At 36.2% G+C, this 14,789-nt stretch overlaps 1 protein-coding gene across 1 annotated transcript in view; it reads left to right on the top strand.

Annotated features, from left to right (window-relative positions):
- The window catches only part of CSMD3 (CUB and Sushi multiple domains 3), a 558,931-nt gene that overhangs the window by 409,613 nt on the left and 134,529 nt on the right, over positions 1-14,789 (top strand). Inside the window, exon 32 of the mRNA XM_051611448.1 lies at positions 2,774-2,890. Coding sequence (XP_051467408.1) covers positions 2,774-2,890 — 117 coding nt within the window. The remainder of the gene's footprint in view (positions 1-2,773; positions 2,891-14,789) is intronic.

Genomic DNA, 14,789 nt, shown 5'->3' with positions numbered 1-14,789 from the left:
ACAGCATAATAATTAGACACATTGGTTTTCAGAACCTTTCCATTTTTAACTTTGTAGTTACTAGGAAATGGAAAAAATTAATTGTACCTCAGAGAATCAAAAACACTTTGAAAGTGTCCTAGCTCTCTTAAATATTTGTGTATAACACAAACATAATTAGTTTCTCTGTTTTCCTAGCTTTAAAGAATGTTCTGGTGACATCATTTTGATATTAAAGTATATTGTCAATATTACACAGTGTTACAAAATCAACACAACATCAACAGTGTTAGGTATTTAGTAGAGAGATGACTCTAAAGTCAGTGTGGGTTGTAAATTTTACAGTAAATTTGATTATTTGTTTGAAATATACGTGTTAAGTTGAATGGATTTATAGGAAAATGTATGTTTATTTAAAAGAAAATGATGGATTATTTTTTTGTTTTATTCTGTTTTAAGCATGCTATTTGTTGTAAAATCACAAATACCTTGCATAACTGCATAACTTGTAGAAATAAAAAAGAATAGCGGTATAAAAAATCTGAAATGTAGAAGTAATGGCCCACTTTATGCTGAGTACTAAGTATTGTTATTTTTTGCCAGTATTTTTAGTATTTTTTAAAATTAAGGATCAAATTCTGTCCCTGTTGATGTCAATGCCATTGCTTTCAATGGAATAATAAATTTACCCTGAATCTTCATGTTTTATATCTACTGATTAGGGAAGTATAATAATTATATGAGTGCTGGAGTGGGACAGTATTATTGGTCTTTGTTACAGTAACTAATTTATTCAATTCACAAACAATAAAGATGACAATGGGGTTAGAGAAAAGTAACAGGCTTTTTAACAATCTCTACATTTTTCTCTAGTTTTAGTACTTTAGTTACTTACATTCTTCCATATTCTCTTCTGTCTCATCCAAAATTGGAAACAGAAAATCTTGAGTACTTACAAGCTGGTAAGCAGATCTGTTTTCATAAAAAATATTTACCACATTCAGCTTAAAAAGAGTTTCTGGTTAGTGTTTTTCAAGGAATTCAGGACAAATAAGTATCTGGATTTGAGGCTCAGCCAAGACTATTGCTTCCAGGCAAAAAGTAGCACTAAGTCTATTACCTAAATACATTTTCACAAAAAGGCATGCATTTCTGATGTTTCACATGACTGTGGATTCAGGGAAAACACTGATATTATTCCTTTAGCCATAGAGAGCTATATTCCTTATATGTATGGTAGTCTTTGTGCTTACTCAGTATCTCAGAGTGGTTGCCCACCAGTAAAGCTGTACTGAGCATCACCAATACTATGTCCTGTTCTGACTCATTTGCTTGTCTCTAATATATTTGTGACATCTACTACACGGGCACCCACATGCAGAAGCAAACATCAGGATCCTTCTGCTGACCTATTTCAAACACCATGACTTTCACGCTTGCCCATTAAGTAATTTGCAAATTGTACATGCAGACTGGAACAATAGGTGCCATCTGCTCCCATTTCAGGTACACAGTCTGCCAAACTGGGCAGCTGCATCATACTGAAAAGGACCTGTGCTAATGCAAATTACAGAAACCTGTACTCAGAGTGACAGGGCCTTAAGTTGCTAGCATTAAAAGATGTCTTCGTGGTGTACCCTACTATACATTTTCATTAATTAACTACAAGTAGTCTTAAAACACGTGATTTGTAGCTATACTAATAAATACCTTCTATTTAGTATGACAAATAATGAGAAAATCTGAAATAATAAGAGAACCAATTTTCATATCTAATATAGTTCAGAAGATATTAATGTTTTGAGAGCATACCACAAACCCCAGATATTTTAATATTTAGCAAATGAAACACCAAATAGTACTTATTTTAGAGTCACATCATAACAATGGAAACAGATTTATTACATAGATATGTTAACGTTAAACTAATTTTAAAATGTTTTATAGCCCAACCTGGTTAGAAGGAGTACTCAAATTGATGCTGCAATCTTGAGAGCAGATTAAATTACTAAATTATGAAGTGTGCATGAGAATCAGGTAATAGACATAGGAAAACACTAACACAACTGTTTCATATAAATAAATGCACCTGAACATCTGATGAAGAAAAAGAAGAAAAAACACTGTTTCTTGCTTGACAGCTTTGAATAATGACAAATGCTAACTTTTATTGTTAACCTTCAAAAATACATTGTCATAGTAAATAGCTTTGCTATTTTTCTGCCATCGAGTATTATAGCTAGTAATTGTAGAATAAATACGTTTGTGTGATAAAGAGAAGTGTTTGCTGCTAACATTATATATATGTTTTAAATAATTGAGGTATAAATAAGTGGTACATCATGTTCAGTCAAGGAATCCTGACCTTCTTATTTCATTAGTTCTATATATTATTTTGAATTATGGGTCTATTGACAAGAGTAAGAATTTACTAGTGTTTGTAAGAGCTGCATGCTATGCTTTTACCAGACTAGAAAGCATCATATGAATAATATTTTTGTATGCTGTAAATAATAAAATACTGTTTGTAAAACATGTCATTATTTTATTAATATTGTTGATAAATGGTGAAGAAAAACAATAATTGATCTGGAAAACTACAGAGTGCCATGAATTCTCTTTTGATATATGAGAAAGTTGTGCATACTCAGTGCTTCACAGGATGTAAAAATTTAATTCAGTATAGAAGAATAAAACTTACTCTAATAGCATATAGCAACATACAACAAATCAATTTAAAATTATTTTTTTTCTGATATTTTATTATTTAAAACTGATTATCTTCTCTTTCTAGCACCCTGTGGAAGCCGATCTACAGGCTCTGAAGGCACTGTATTATCACCAAACTACCCCAAGAATTACAGTGTTGGTCACAACTGTCTTTACTCTATCACTGTTCCTAAGGAATTTGGTAAGTGCACCTGGCCTCATTCGTATCTTTTTGTTGCTTGGATAGTTTCAACAATTCTGGCTTATTTTGATGATTGCTTTTATAGTAAGGTATTGAAAAAGTTGTTTTAAACTGATATATCTCTTTATACTTCTAATATTTTTACAGTGCACTATTTTGTCAAAAGGCTTATATTTACCCTTTTTTTTCTTTTATTACTGTTAATCTTTTTTTGTCTCGCTGAGACAACCAACATGTAACTTAGAGTATTGGTAGCCAAATATATTAGTGATACCAGTTAACTTTTCACTGATGATCCTGTGAAAAGCTCTGGAAAGTGTAGTGTAGGTCTAGTAAGTCCATGTAAGCCAAGGGAAGCAACATTTGTCTTAAATGTATGGGAATATTGCTCCCATAATGCTTGACTTCTTTGCATCATGAGGCAATGGCCTACTCTTTCCTGAGAAATGAAATGAGAGCAGTATGAATGTGTCTGTTTTTTGTAGATTCCTAGGTCCTCCATCAAATGTTCACTCTCATCCTTGGGGGTTGGACTAGATGACCTTTAAAGGTCCCTTCCTACCCAACACATTTTATGATTCTATGATCCTAACACTTTTTTGATGACTAGATTAATCTTTTAAAGATGTCTTCTGTCCCACACAAAGATAGGGCTTTTACAATGCTGTTTATCTCTGGTTTTATGAATTATTTTTCTCACTTTATTCTTAATCAATTTCTGTGATGGCATCTGACAGTTTGTTTTTCACTTCGGCTCCTTGGTAAGCAGTATGCCAGGCACTGAAATTCATTTGTTCTTTAAATATCCATGCTTTAGATTTATACTTGGGTAAGCAAGACTTTGTTCTGACCCACTGCTCACATTTCAGTTCATCAAATAACAGGTGCTTGTGGATGGGGATGAGTAGTTATCTAACTTCCTTCATGTTGCTTCTGCAGATATTTTATCCAAATTAAAGGCAATGTTTGAACTGCTGTGTATCCATCTGCCATACTCATGATGACTGAACTCCCCTAATATCCAATTAGTTATGCATAGCATAGAAATGCACAGGCTAATATGAAATAAACATTTTTTTTAAAAAAAAACTATTGTCTTCTAAGCCTTGGAAATCTCTACTTACTCGTCTAGACCATTCAGAAAAAAATAATCAGATTTGCACAATTCTTAATTTCTTTCTAGCTGTTACAAGCATAGGCTTTTGACCTAGCTAATTAGTTTTAAATAAACTGGAAAGATTATGTCCTCTCATATCCATCAAATCTAATATTTCTTAGTCTATGACATAGGTGTCAACATGTAAAGACTTAAAATTACTGCAATAAGGATTTAAAATGTTAACGCTCCGTACTTCATATCTTTGACATTCTGGAGAGAAGTGTAATTTTGTGATTTCTGGTAATAAAGATAGAATGTGAAATATAGCATTCAAATATTTGCTGAATGGAACCCCTTCAGGAACTATTTTGGCATCCAATACAGCATATGAGATCTTAAACAGACAAAGGTCTTTCAAAAAAGTGAAAACCAAATCAATACAGAAAAAACCACCAACAATGGAATAGCATATTCATTGTGTAGAAAGGAACTCATTGGCCTGAATTAGTTTTTAATGGAGTGAAAAGAAAAGCTATTTCATGTGCAGCTTTTCAGGTTCTGAAGCCCAAAATTCTGTGAAAAAGTCATTGCAATGTGGACTTCTTTTTCTCTGTTCCATTATTCTGTCATGCAGAATCACAGTTGCAATATTTCATACCATGACAGGTTTAAGCTAGAAGAAAAATGAATCACAAAAGCACACAGTATGCCATAAGCAAAATCTTTTGTAAACGTGGAAGGCTCATCTTCTTTGACACTTTCCCACTAATATTTTCAAATTATATAATGGTCATTAACTGTTCAACATTGAAATCCAGCACTGGTTACAATTAAAATGCAGATATTTCAGGTTTTATTTTGTTTTCCTGATGCACATGAATTAGTTGGTATGCTCTGCTTTGCATAATGGTTCAATCTATACTTATATTTAATATTTAATATTTTTAATAGTAAAATAAATTTCATATCAACTTGCCTCAGAAAATGGCTTTTCTTCCTGTCAGAGCAAAAAGATAGATTGAACATGCACAGTAAGGTACGTAAGTTGGTTTATGAGCTATGCTATCAGAAAATTAATTGTCAGTTCTCAGTGGCCATCAAAATATGAAATTTAAAGTAGAGCTCTTTTTTCTTACAAAGATGTTAAAAAACTTGTATATAATTGAGAAAATGTCTAGTTTCCATGAAGAATGTGCATTTGTTTTACATTTACAGCAAGATACAGCATTTTTTTTAAAAAAATGACAAGCACTTTATTGATAAGAATGACATTTTTTAATAAGATCTTTTAGATTTAAAGAAGGTAGACATAGTTAGCTTTCTATAAACAGGGAAGTTAAAATCCCTTATTCTCTTAAATTCCTGAATCACTTAATCACAGAGTTACTTCGTTGGAAAAGTCCTTGAAGATCATCAAGTCCAATCATTAACCTAACACTGACAAGTTCTTAACTCAACCATATCCCTAAGTATTATGTCTATATGACTTAAATACCTGAAGGGATTGTGACTCCACCACTGCCCTGGGCAGCCTATTCCAAAGCCTGATAACCCTTCCAGTGAAGGAATTCTTCCTAACACCCAATCTAAACCTCCCCTGGAGCAATTTGAGCCCATTACCTCTTATCCTGTCACTTGCAGCTTCATTGAATAGGCTGATACTCAGCTCTTTACAGCCTCCTTTAAGGTAGCTGTAAAGAGTGATAAGGTCTCCCCTCAGGCTCCTTTTCTCTAGAGTAAACAATCCCAGCTGCCTCAATCGCTCCTCATAAGACATGTGTTTCAAACACTTCATCAGCTTTGTTACCCTTCTTTGGACATGCTGCAGTAACCTCATTGTCCTTTCTGTAGTGAGAGGCCCAGAAACTGAACACAGTATTTGAGGTACAGCCTCACCAGTGCTGAGTACAAGGGTAAGATCACCTCCCTGGTCCTGCTTACCACAGTAGTCCTGATGCAGGCCAGGATGCTGTTGGCCTTCTTGGTCACCTGGGCACACTGCTGGCTCATGTTCAGCTGGCTGTCAATCAGCACCCTCAGGTACCACTCAGCTGGGCAACTCTCCAGCCACTCCTTCCAAAGCCTGTAGCACTGTTGGGGGTTGTTGTGGCTGAAGTGCAGGACCTGGCATTTGGCCTTATTGAAACTCATGCAATTGGCCATGGCCCATTGATCAAGCCTGCCTAGATCCCTCTGTTCCACCCAGCTTAGAGTCATCTGCAAGTTAACTAAAGATGCTCTCTATCTGTTCATCTAGATCATTAATAAAGATGTTAAACAGGAGTAGTCCCAGTACTGAACCCTGGGGAACACCGATCATGACCAGCCACCAACTGGATCTAATTCTGTTGGCCACAACCCTTTGGGGCCGGCCATACAGACAGTTTTTAACCCAGCAAAGTGTATGCCCATCCAAGCCATGAGCAGCCAGTTTCTCTAGGAGAATGCTGTGGGAAACCGTGTCAAATGCCTTCCTAAAGTCAAGATACACAACATTCGCAGCTTTTCCATCATCCAATAAGTGGGTCACCCTGTCATAAAAGGAGATCAGGTTTGTCAAACAGGACCTGCCTTTCATAAGCCCATGCTGACTTGGCCTGATCACCCGGTTTTCCTGCGTGTGCTGTATAGTAGCGTGGAGAATGGCCCATCTTCTCCTCCTACGTAAGACTATGATGCTGTCGATCCGAGAAAAACAGTACTCAGGGTGATCTGCCATATAAGTTTCCCTGGCAAACTGACAGGCCTGTAATTTCCTGGATCACTCTTCCATCCCTTCTTACATAAGGATGTCAAATTGTCTGACTTCCAATCTGTTGGCACCTCCCTGGTCAGCTAGCACTGCTAATAAATGATGGAAAGTGTAAAGTGTCTCGGTGAGCACCCCCACCCTCTCTCTCAGCACCCTTGGATGTATCCCATCCAGCCCCATAGAGTTGTGTGTATCTCTGTGGTTCAGCAGATCACTGATCATCTCCTCCTTGACTGGGAGGCATGTTGTTCTGCTCCTAGTCCCTGACTCCTAGCTTGAGAGGCAGAACTTCCTCAATACACCTGATCATATTACTAAAGACTGAGACAAAGAAGGCATTAAGCACTCCAACTTTTTCCTCATCCTTCATTACCATGTTTCCTCCTGCATCCAATAGGGATGGAGGCTCCTACCCTCATCTTTCTTTTGCTGTTAGTATATTTGTAGAAACATTTATTGTTATCTTTTATCCTAGAAGCCAGATTAATTTCTTGCTGGGCTTTGGACCTTCTAATTTCCTCCCTGCATAGCCTCACAACATCTTTGTAGTTGTTGTGGATGGCTAAACCCTTCTTCCAAAGTCCATTAACTCCATTTTTCACTCAGTTTCAGCCGAAGCTCCCTGTTCAGCCAGGCTGGTCTTCTATGCCATTGGCTCTCCTTACAGCACATGGAGTTGTCCTGCTCCTGAACTGTCTTCTTGAAGAGTGTCCAGCCTTCCTGAACTCCTATACCCTTCAGAACTGATTCCCAAGGTATTCTGGCAATCAGGCAACTGAACAAGTTAAAGTTTGCCCTTCAGAAGTCCAGTCCCCTCATCCTTACCCGTAAGCACTCCACCTTATCGTTGTCATTGAGCTCTATACAAGCGAAACACTCCCTAAAACAGACATCCCACCACCTCTCCTTCCTTGCCTATCCTTTCTGTAGAGCTTATAACTTACATTCACAGACACCTTTCTATCATATAGTTATACAATTTTCAGCCTTTCCTTGTGTCTTTTCTTGGATTTCTATGTTATTGTATATAAGCAACAGAGAGAGGGACAAAATAGAGTCAAACAGCAAGGGTTTGGGATGATGATGATGATGATGATTAAGATCCTTGAAAGAGTAATTTTTTTTGCAAATTCTGGAAGATACAATTTATTCTGCCATTGAAAACACACACTGGCCAAATAATGTTGTCAACACGTGTTTTCTGTTAAGACAGCTTACTGCATCCAGAGTTGTAAAACAGCTTAAAGTTGTGTCACTGTAGAGTTATGTCAGTACTATTTGGTTTGATTTCAAACTCAGTTTAGATTTGGAAAGAAAAAATGATAGTCAGGGGCAGATCATAAGCATCAGAAGATCCTAAATGGCAACTTCACATGAAGAGGAAATAAGAACAAAATGGTATTTATGATAATACTTAGTTGCATTAAACATTTGCTTTTAACAGCTTGAATCCATCATCACTGCTCTGCACATCTTACTTTCATTTAAGAAATGTGGCAGATGTGTATTGTCCAACATTTTTTACATGTGGAGGATTTAATTAACCAACTGAAATTAAAGTGGATGGAAATGTCTGGCTGAATATCTAGATGTAGTGTTCTTAAGCATGAATCAAGCAATTATTATATTATGCAATATTTTTCTGAATGGGGGGTAGAGATGATAGAAGATCTGCAGTAAAGAAAGACAGGTCCTTGTTGTAGGGCACTCGATTCTGAAGGGAGCAGAAGGTCTGATATGTAGACCAGGTTTGCTGCCTCCCTAGGGCCAGGGTCAGGGATGTACAGAAAAAAAACTCCTTACCCTAGTTAAATCCTCAGATTACTACCCTACTACAGGTAGGCAGTGATGAGATTGGTACAAGAAGTTCAAGGGCAATGAAGAGAGGTTTCAGTGCCCTGGGACAGCTGGTTAGGGGGTCAGGAGCACAAGAAGTTTCTGCCTCTATCCAACCTGTTGCAAGGATTGATGAGAGGATAAACAGGACGAAACTACAGATCAATGCATGAGTACATGACTGATGTCATTGGCAGGACTTTGGGTTCTATGACCGTGGTCTGCTTTACAAGACACTGGGGCTACTGGCATGAGAGGGATACACCTATCCCAAAGGGGCAAAAGAATCCTGGGTCAGGAGCTGGGAGCACTCATAGAAAGGTCTTTAAACCAGACTTGAAGTGGGGTGGGGAATACATAAAGAGGTAGATTTGAAACTCTGGCCAGAATTGAGACACCTTTGTGTAAGGATGTCAGGCAGACACAGAAATGGTTTTCACCTCAGACATGATAAACCACACTAATGTAGTATGCAATCAGACATAGAATTAGCAAAATGTTCTTTGCTTTTTTATTATTTTTTTTCAGGGGGCGGGGGAAAGGGGTGGGTTTCTATGATTTAATAGCAGTATGGAAAGGAAACATTTGCAACATTGATATAAATGCTGTTTTATGTTCATTTAGCTTATTGCCAGGATATTATTTTGATTTGAAAATTTTATGAGTGGCCTAAACTGTGATGGATATATGCTTTTCATTTGACTTTTTTTGTCAAGTTAATGTTGAGGGTTAATAAGGAACACTGAAGGGGAATAAGAATGGAGTCGGGTTGCCTAGAGACAGAAGAATATGTAGGTTGGGTACATTGCACTAGAAACAACCAATAAACCCTCCCACCAAAACTAAAATTGAAAAATTTCAATGTGCATTCAATGTGCATTGAATGACTTAATATGAATTTATTTCCACTATTATTTTGATTAAATGTAAAAAAAAAAAAAAAGGTACAGTGCATTCTTAGTGCTTGGTTCATTTCTTTTTTAAGGTAAGAAGATTATATAGCTATATAATTAATACAATAAAAAAGCTGAGAATCTAGCTTGTTGTATTATGTGCATTTTAGCAAGAAAAGAATGTATAAGTAGTAAGCCAAAAACGTAAGAAAACTGAAGTTAGTATGTGGTAAGGCTGGAAATTTTGCATATGTGTCAGTAGCCATTTAAAGCCTTGAGCCTGGATGATTCAAATTCAAGCTTTACTTAGTGATTCCTAATCCTCAAATATTTTAAATCTGACACCAGAGATGAACAAAATCTGTGTTTTATTATTAAGCATATAATAGAAAATAACATTCCTGCTTGTTTAAATGTTGTTGGATACTTAGTAGTCAAAAAGAATTTCAGGTGATGGACTTTATTATGTTAGGTTTTCTACAGAAACAAGAAGCCATGGCCTATAGCCTGTGTACACAATCAATACATAATGGAATTATGTTGCTATCTGGAAAAAGAAAATACAAACCCAGATTATTTATATTCTGGAAATACTGTTGGTTTTGTTTTATTTTTTTGGGGGGGATTAGCAAGTATTAAGTACTTTCTTTTCCAAAATATAGAATAAATGTACCTTAAAGTACTACTTAACCCACAAATATTTTCGGAGTTTGGTATAATATGAATTATGATGCAAGAATTTACATTACATATGTAAACTAGGAAATTATTTTCCCATTGATGTAAACATTTATTTGTTCGAAGAATATTTTGCAAGTTTTATCAAGGTTGTGCCAAAGATTTTTATTTTTCAGTATATTTAAAACACAGATAATTGATACTAGCTATTTAATTCAGATATGAATAGGCTAGTAGCAATATATTGTATATTGAATAGACCTGGCAGATAGCGAATATATCTTTTATCATACTCTTAAGTATGCATGAATTACTGTGCTATCTGCTGTCCATAAAATAGCTGAAGATTGCAGTCTAACATTTTGGGAGAATAGGGATAAGCATTTGTTGTATAACTGTTAAGTTCTAGTTTACTTTTCTAATTCAAGGCCAAGTTTGTGTCATTCAGATGCTGACTACATAATTTTTAAAAGTGTGAGAAGGTCATTTCATATTGTTTTCTACTTACCTATGAATGTCCTAGGTTTCTGAGAGGAAGGACTGGCAGGTTTTATAGATGCAAACTCACAGCTGGGGAGTATTTCATTCATTGGTTCACTGCTTAAAATGCTTGCCAAGTGGGCAGATGCCAATAAAAAGTCACCACAGCATGACTTTAAAAGGAGATCAAATGATTCAATGTATTTTTAAGATAAAATTTGAAGATATTTACTGTTTTAGTTGCTTAGTAAGATTTGAAGTAATTTTTTTCAATGCTGCATTTAGGTTTTTTCAATAGAAATTATTCGTTTTGGCTCAAATATTAATGATTTTTTTAATATAATAATAGTCAATTTAATAGAGACCACAAAATAGCTTAAGCTATTGAGTTTTCCTATAAAGATATGGCAACAACATAGCTGTCTTTTTAATAAAATGGAAAGACCACATCTGTGGTCTTCAAAGAAATTCATGGCCAATGAATTGATGATGAAAGATTTCTAATTTTTTTTTTTCTCTCTTTTTCTGAGCACTGTGACTCCAGCTGCTCCAAATATTTAATTAGCAAACCTTGTTCACAGAAATGGGTGTTATTAAAAAAGCTGAAATTAACCTGGATTCCGGATTCCAAATGACAGAGGACAGACTATATTACATTTGTCACTTTCATGCTTTCCAAGACATGTTACTATCCTAAGGAGGAGACTGAGTGGTGGCAAATTTTCTAAAATATTCTGCTTTTTTTTCTTAGGTTCACTTCTTAGAACAGTATTGAAATACTTCAGCAGCACAATACCAAAAAACTGCATCACCATTTATATTAGCTGCTTTTAACTTGAATTTATATTACTAATGAAGGCACCCTTTTTAATTTCTGTATGAGAGGAAAAAAACTGTTCCTTCACTCTTCGAGCCTGGCCACTGTGGGGTTAGTTAGGTGGTGCAAAATTGCTAATTTCTGACCAGCAGACTTCTGAGATTCAGGAACATCCTGACCCCACCACCACCAAACATCTGCATTAGATGGGAGCCCTCATCATTCCTCCTGTTGGAACAAGGCCACAGTCCACCTCAGAATTAACCTATCTGCATATGAAGCCAAGCAGAGAGCAAGAAAGCTCTTTCTGGAGAGCCTTGACTCTTCAAGGATTAGCTGGCCTGTGGAAAATTATAATTGTACTGTTCATTCCTAGGAATTACAGATAGCAAAAGAATCAAGGGAAAGTGGTTACATCAGTCTTTCCCAATGGGGAAAAAAAAAAAAAAAAAGAGCTTGAAACTGTTCTAGAAACATTAATTTTGCATATATAACTACATAATGTCCCACACAACTGGAAGGGCTAACAGTGTTTCTCCTTAGAACAAGAGCTTGTTTGTTTCTTAGAGTACACTTCTCAGATGATAGAAATTATTGAGGTTTCAATTTCTCTCAAGCTAAAGAAAGTCTAAAACTCAGTTCACTTACTATCCTAGTTCTTTAACTGATGGGCATACAAAATTATGAAAAATGTAAATCATACCACCCCCACAAACCAATTTAGACTTCATCTAAGCAAATGGTGTTCTACTAGGGGGTTTGGTAAGTGTTCTTATAAATCAGAAGTTGGAGAAATAACTCTTCCTGGCTTCATAAAAAGAATGAATAGTCATAATTACTTAGGTGCTCATAAATATCATTAGTTTTATTTTTAAATACCTAAAAAATTTTGAAGTTAGATGTATTTTCGGTAATCAGTAGATAGAGATCATTGGACCAGGCTTTTTGTTTTTTGTTCTGTTTTGTTTTACCCATTCTTCTGTATTTTCCCACCTTCATAGCTGCAAAAGTCAAAGGGAAAGTCATCCTAACAGAACAACTGAGGAATCTGCAAGTGCCTAAGTCCCGTGCACATACATTTCTCTGGCTGACAGTAAGAGACAGAGAGACCCCGGCCAGGGAATCCTTGAGGAGCCATTGTGGTCATTGCCAAGTTTCCATCTTGAAGTGTTCTGTTGTATTTCAGGGAAGGAATTTGTTAGTCAGGCTAGGATCAAGGAACTGCAAAAAGTAAAAGTTTTTTACTTATAAAGCTTTCCAGTATTAGGCCCTGCACATCTATTTGTAATCCATACTTCTCACCTTTCCTGTCCAATATATTTCTTTGGATAGAAATAATTTCTCTCTCTAAGCAAGCTTATCTGTATTGTCTTAGATGTTTGTGTTCTCTACTCTGTACACAGATACAATCATCAGAGATTCAGGATTTCTCTCAATGATTTCCCTGTAATTACCTTTGTTTAGAAAACAAAAAGTGTTTCCGATCCTCATTTTATGTTTCTTCCAATTGCAGTCCTGGCTGCAGAAAACAGGTGATTAGCCCATAGAATCTCTAAGCAATCTATTTTACTGAAGAAAGGTTGGAGTCAATTGTATGAGGTTCAACAAGGCTAGGGACCGGGACTTGCACTTGGATCACAACAACCCCATGCAATGCTACAGGCTTTGGGAAGAGTGGCTGGAAAAGGACAGTGGAAAAGGACCCGGGAATATTGGTTGACAGGTGACTTAATATAAGCCCAGGTGTAGCCAAGAAGGCCAACAGCATCCTGGCTTGTATCAGAAATAGTTGTTTAGTCTGGAGAACAGGAAGCTGAAGGGGGACACCTTATTGTTCTCTGAAACTACCTGAAAGGAGGTTGTAGCGAGGTAGGTGGCTGTCTCTTCTGCCAAGTAACACATTATAGAAGAAGAGGAAATGGCCTCAAGCTGCAAGAGGGGAGGTTTAGATTGGATATTAGGAAAAATGTCTTCATTAAAAGCATTGTCAAACACTGGAACTGTGCCCAGAGAACTGATGGAGACACCATCCCTGGAAGTATTTAAAAGATAAGAAAACATGGCAATTACGAACATGGTCTAGTGGTGGATTTGGTAGTCCACTTTTACCTACCCAACACTGAGCTCTGCAGAATCTCACACAATTGGTCTCAGCCTATCCAGCCTGTCCAGATCCTTCTGTAGAGCCTTCCTGCCTTCAGGCAGATCAACACTCCCATCAACACTTTTGTGTCATCTGCAATTGTACTGAAGGTGCAGCTGATCCCCTTGTCCAGATAACTGATGAGATTAATATCATCAGTGCCAATACTGAGCCCTGGCAGTTCCCTAGATCATTGTTGCAGCTCTTCTTATTGGTGGGTGTTGCATTTTCTAGCCTGCAGTCAAGTGGTTAGCCAGAACTGCTGATAAATTATTACAGTTTCCTCTTGGGTGAATTTATATCACCCTGTTGAAATCGGATGTCAGAATTATTATGTTAATGTGGTAGAGGAACACAAGTGTCTTGTATTACTGTAGTTTGGCTTTTCTTTGTTTCTCTTTTTTTCCTTTTTTAGGGGGAGGAGAATGGTCTTTCACTTGACAAAGCCCTTTCTCAAAGATAGTGTCATGGTTATGAACTTTACAGATACTTAACTTTTTGTGTTTTGGCTTATTTATTAATTTAGGCATTTCTATAATACACACAGTCCTATCATTTCAAAACAGTCACAATCTATACTTTAACACATAAAATGTTTCAATTGTAATTTTAATGGCTGTGCTTGAAGTTTTCCATAACAACTGTCACTGCATCATAAATATCCTGCACATGTACATCACTAAGTTTATTAGACAGTTTGAATGTTTCCATTTGAAATTTTGGAAGCTCAAATTACTCCTTTTTGAGCTTCTGTTTATTGGGGTTTTTTTATGAGGGGTGTGTATAACTGAAATATTTAATGTAATTGCAACCCAGTGTTGTGTCATAATATCAGTGAGATTTTTCAGTCTCTTTTCTCTGGTGGTTTCATTTACTGTCATACTGTCCAAAATCAGATCTGACAAGTCTTAGCTCATGCTAAGATTTAGCATCTTTATGTTGTATCCAAGGTGAGTAAATTTTCTTTTCATCTCTTGGGTGAAGAAGATGTCTAAATTTTAGCATTTAATTATTTTGATGGCAGTTTTAAAGGTCAGATTCTGAACTGAAATTGGAAGCATACTCAAAAATAGAGACCAAAGGAGTGGTGTGGTGGTAATACTGAACCTCAAAATGTAAGTGACCTGGTTTTGTTCATGGGTGAATCTTTTAATATTGTTAATAAATACTTGGTATATGTACTGAAATATGTGGTAAAATC

The sequence above is a fragment of the Apus apus genome, chromosome 2 (genome assembly GCF_020740795.1).
Source record: "Apus apus isolate bApuApu2 chromosome 2, bApuApu2.pri.cur, whole genome shotgun sequence".
NCBI classification, from domain to species: Eukaryota; Metazoa; Chordata; class Aves; order Apodiformes; family Apodidae; genus Apus; species Apus apus.
Note: the sequence above shows the minus strand (reverse complement) of the source record. Positions and strands in the feature narration are given on the sequence as shown.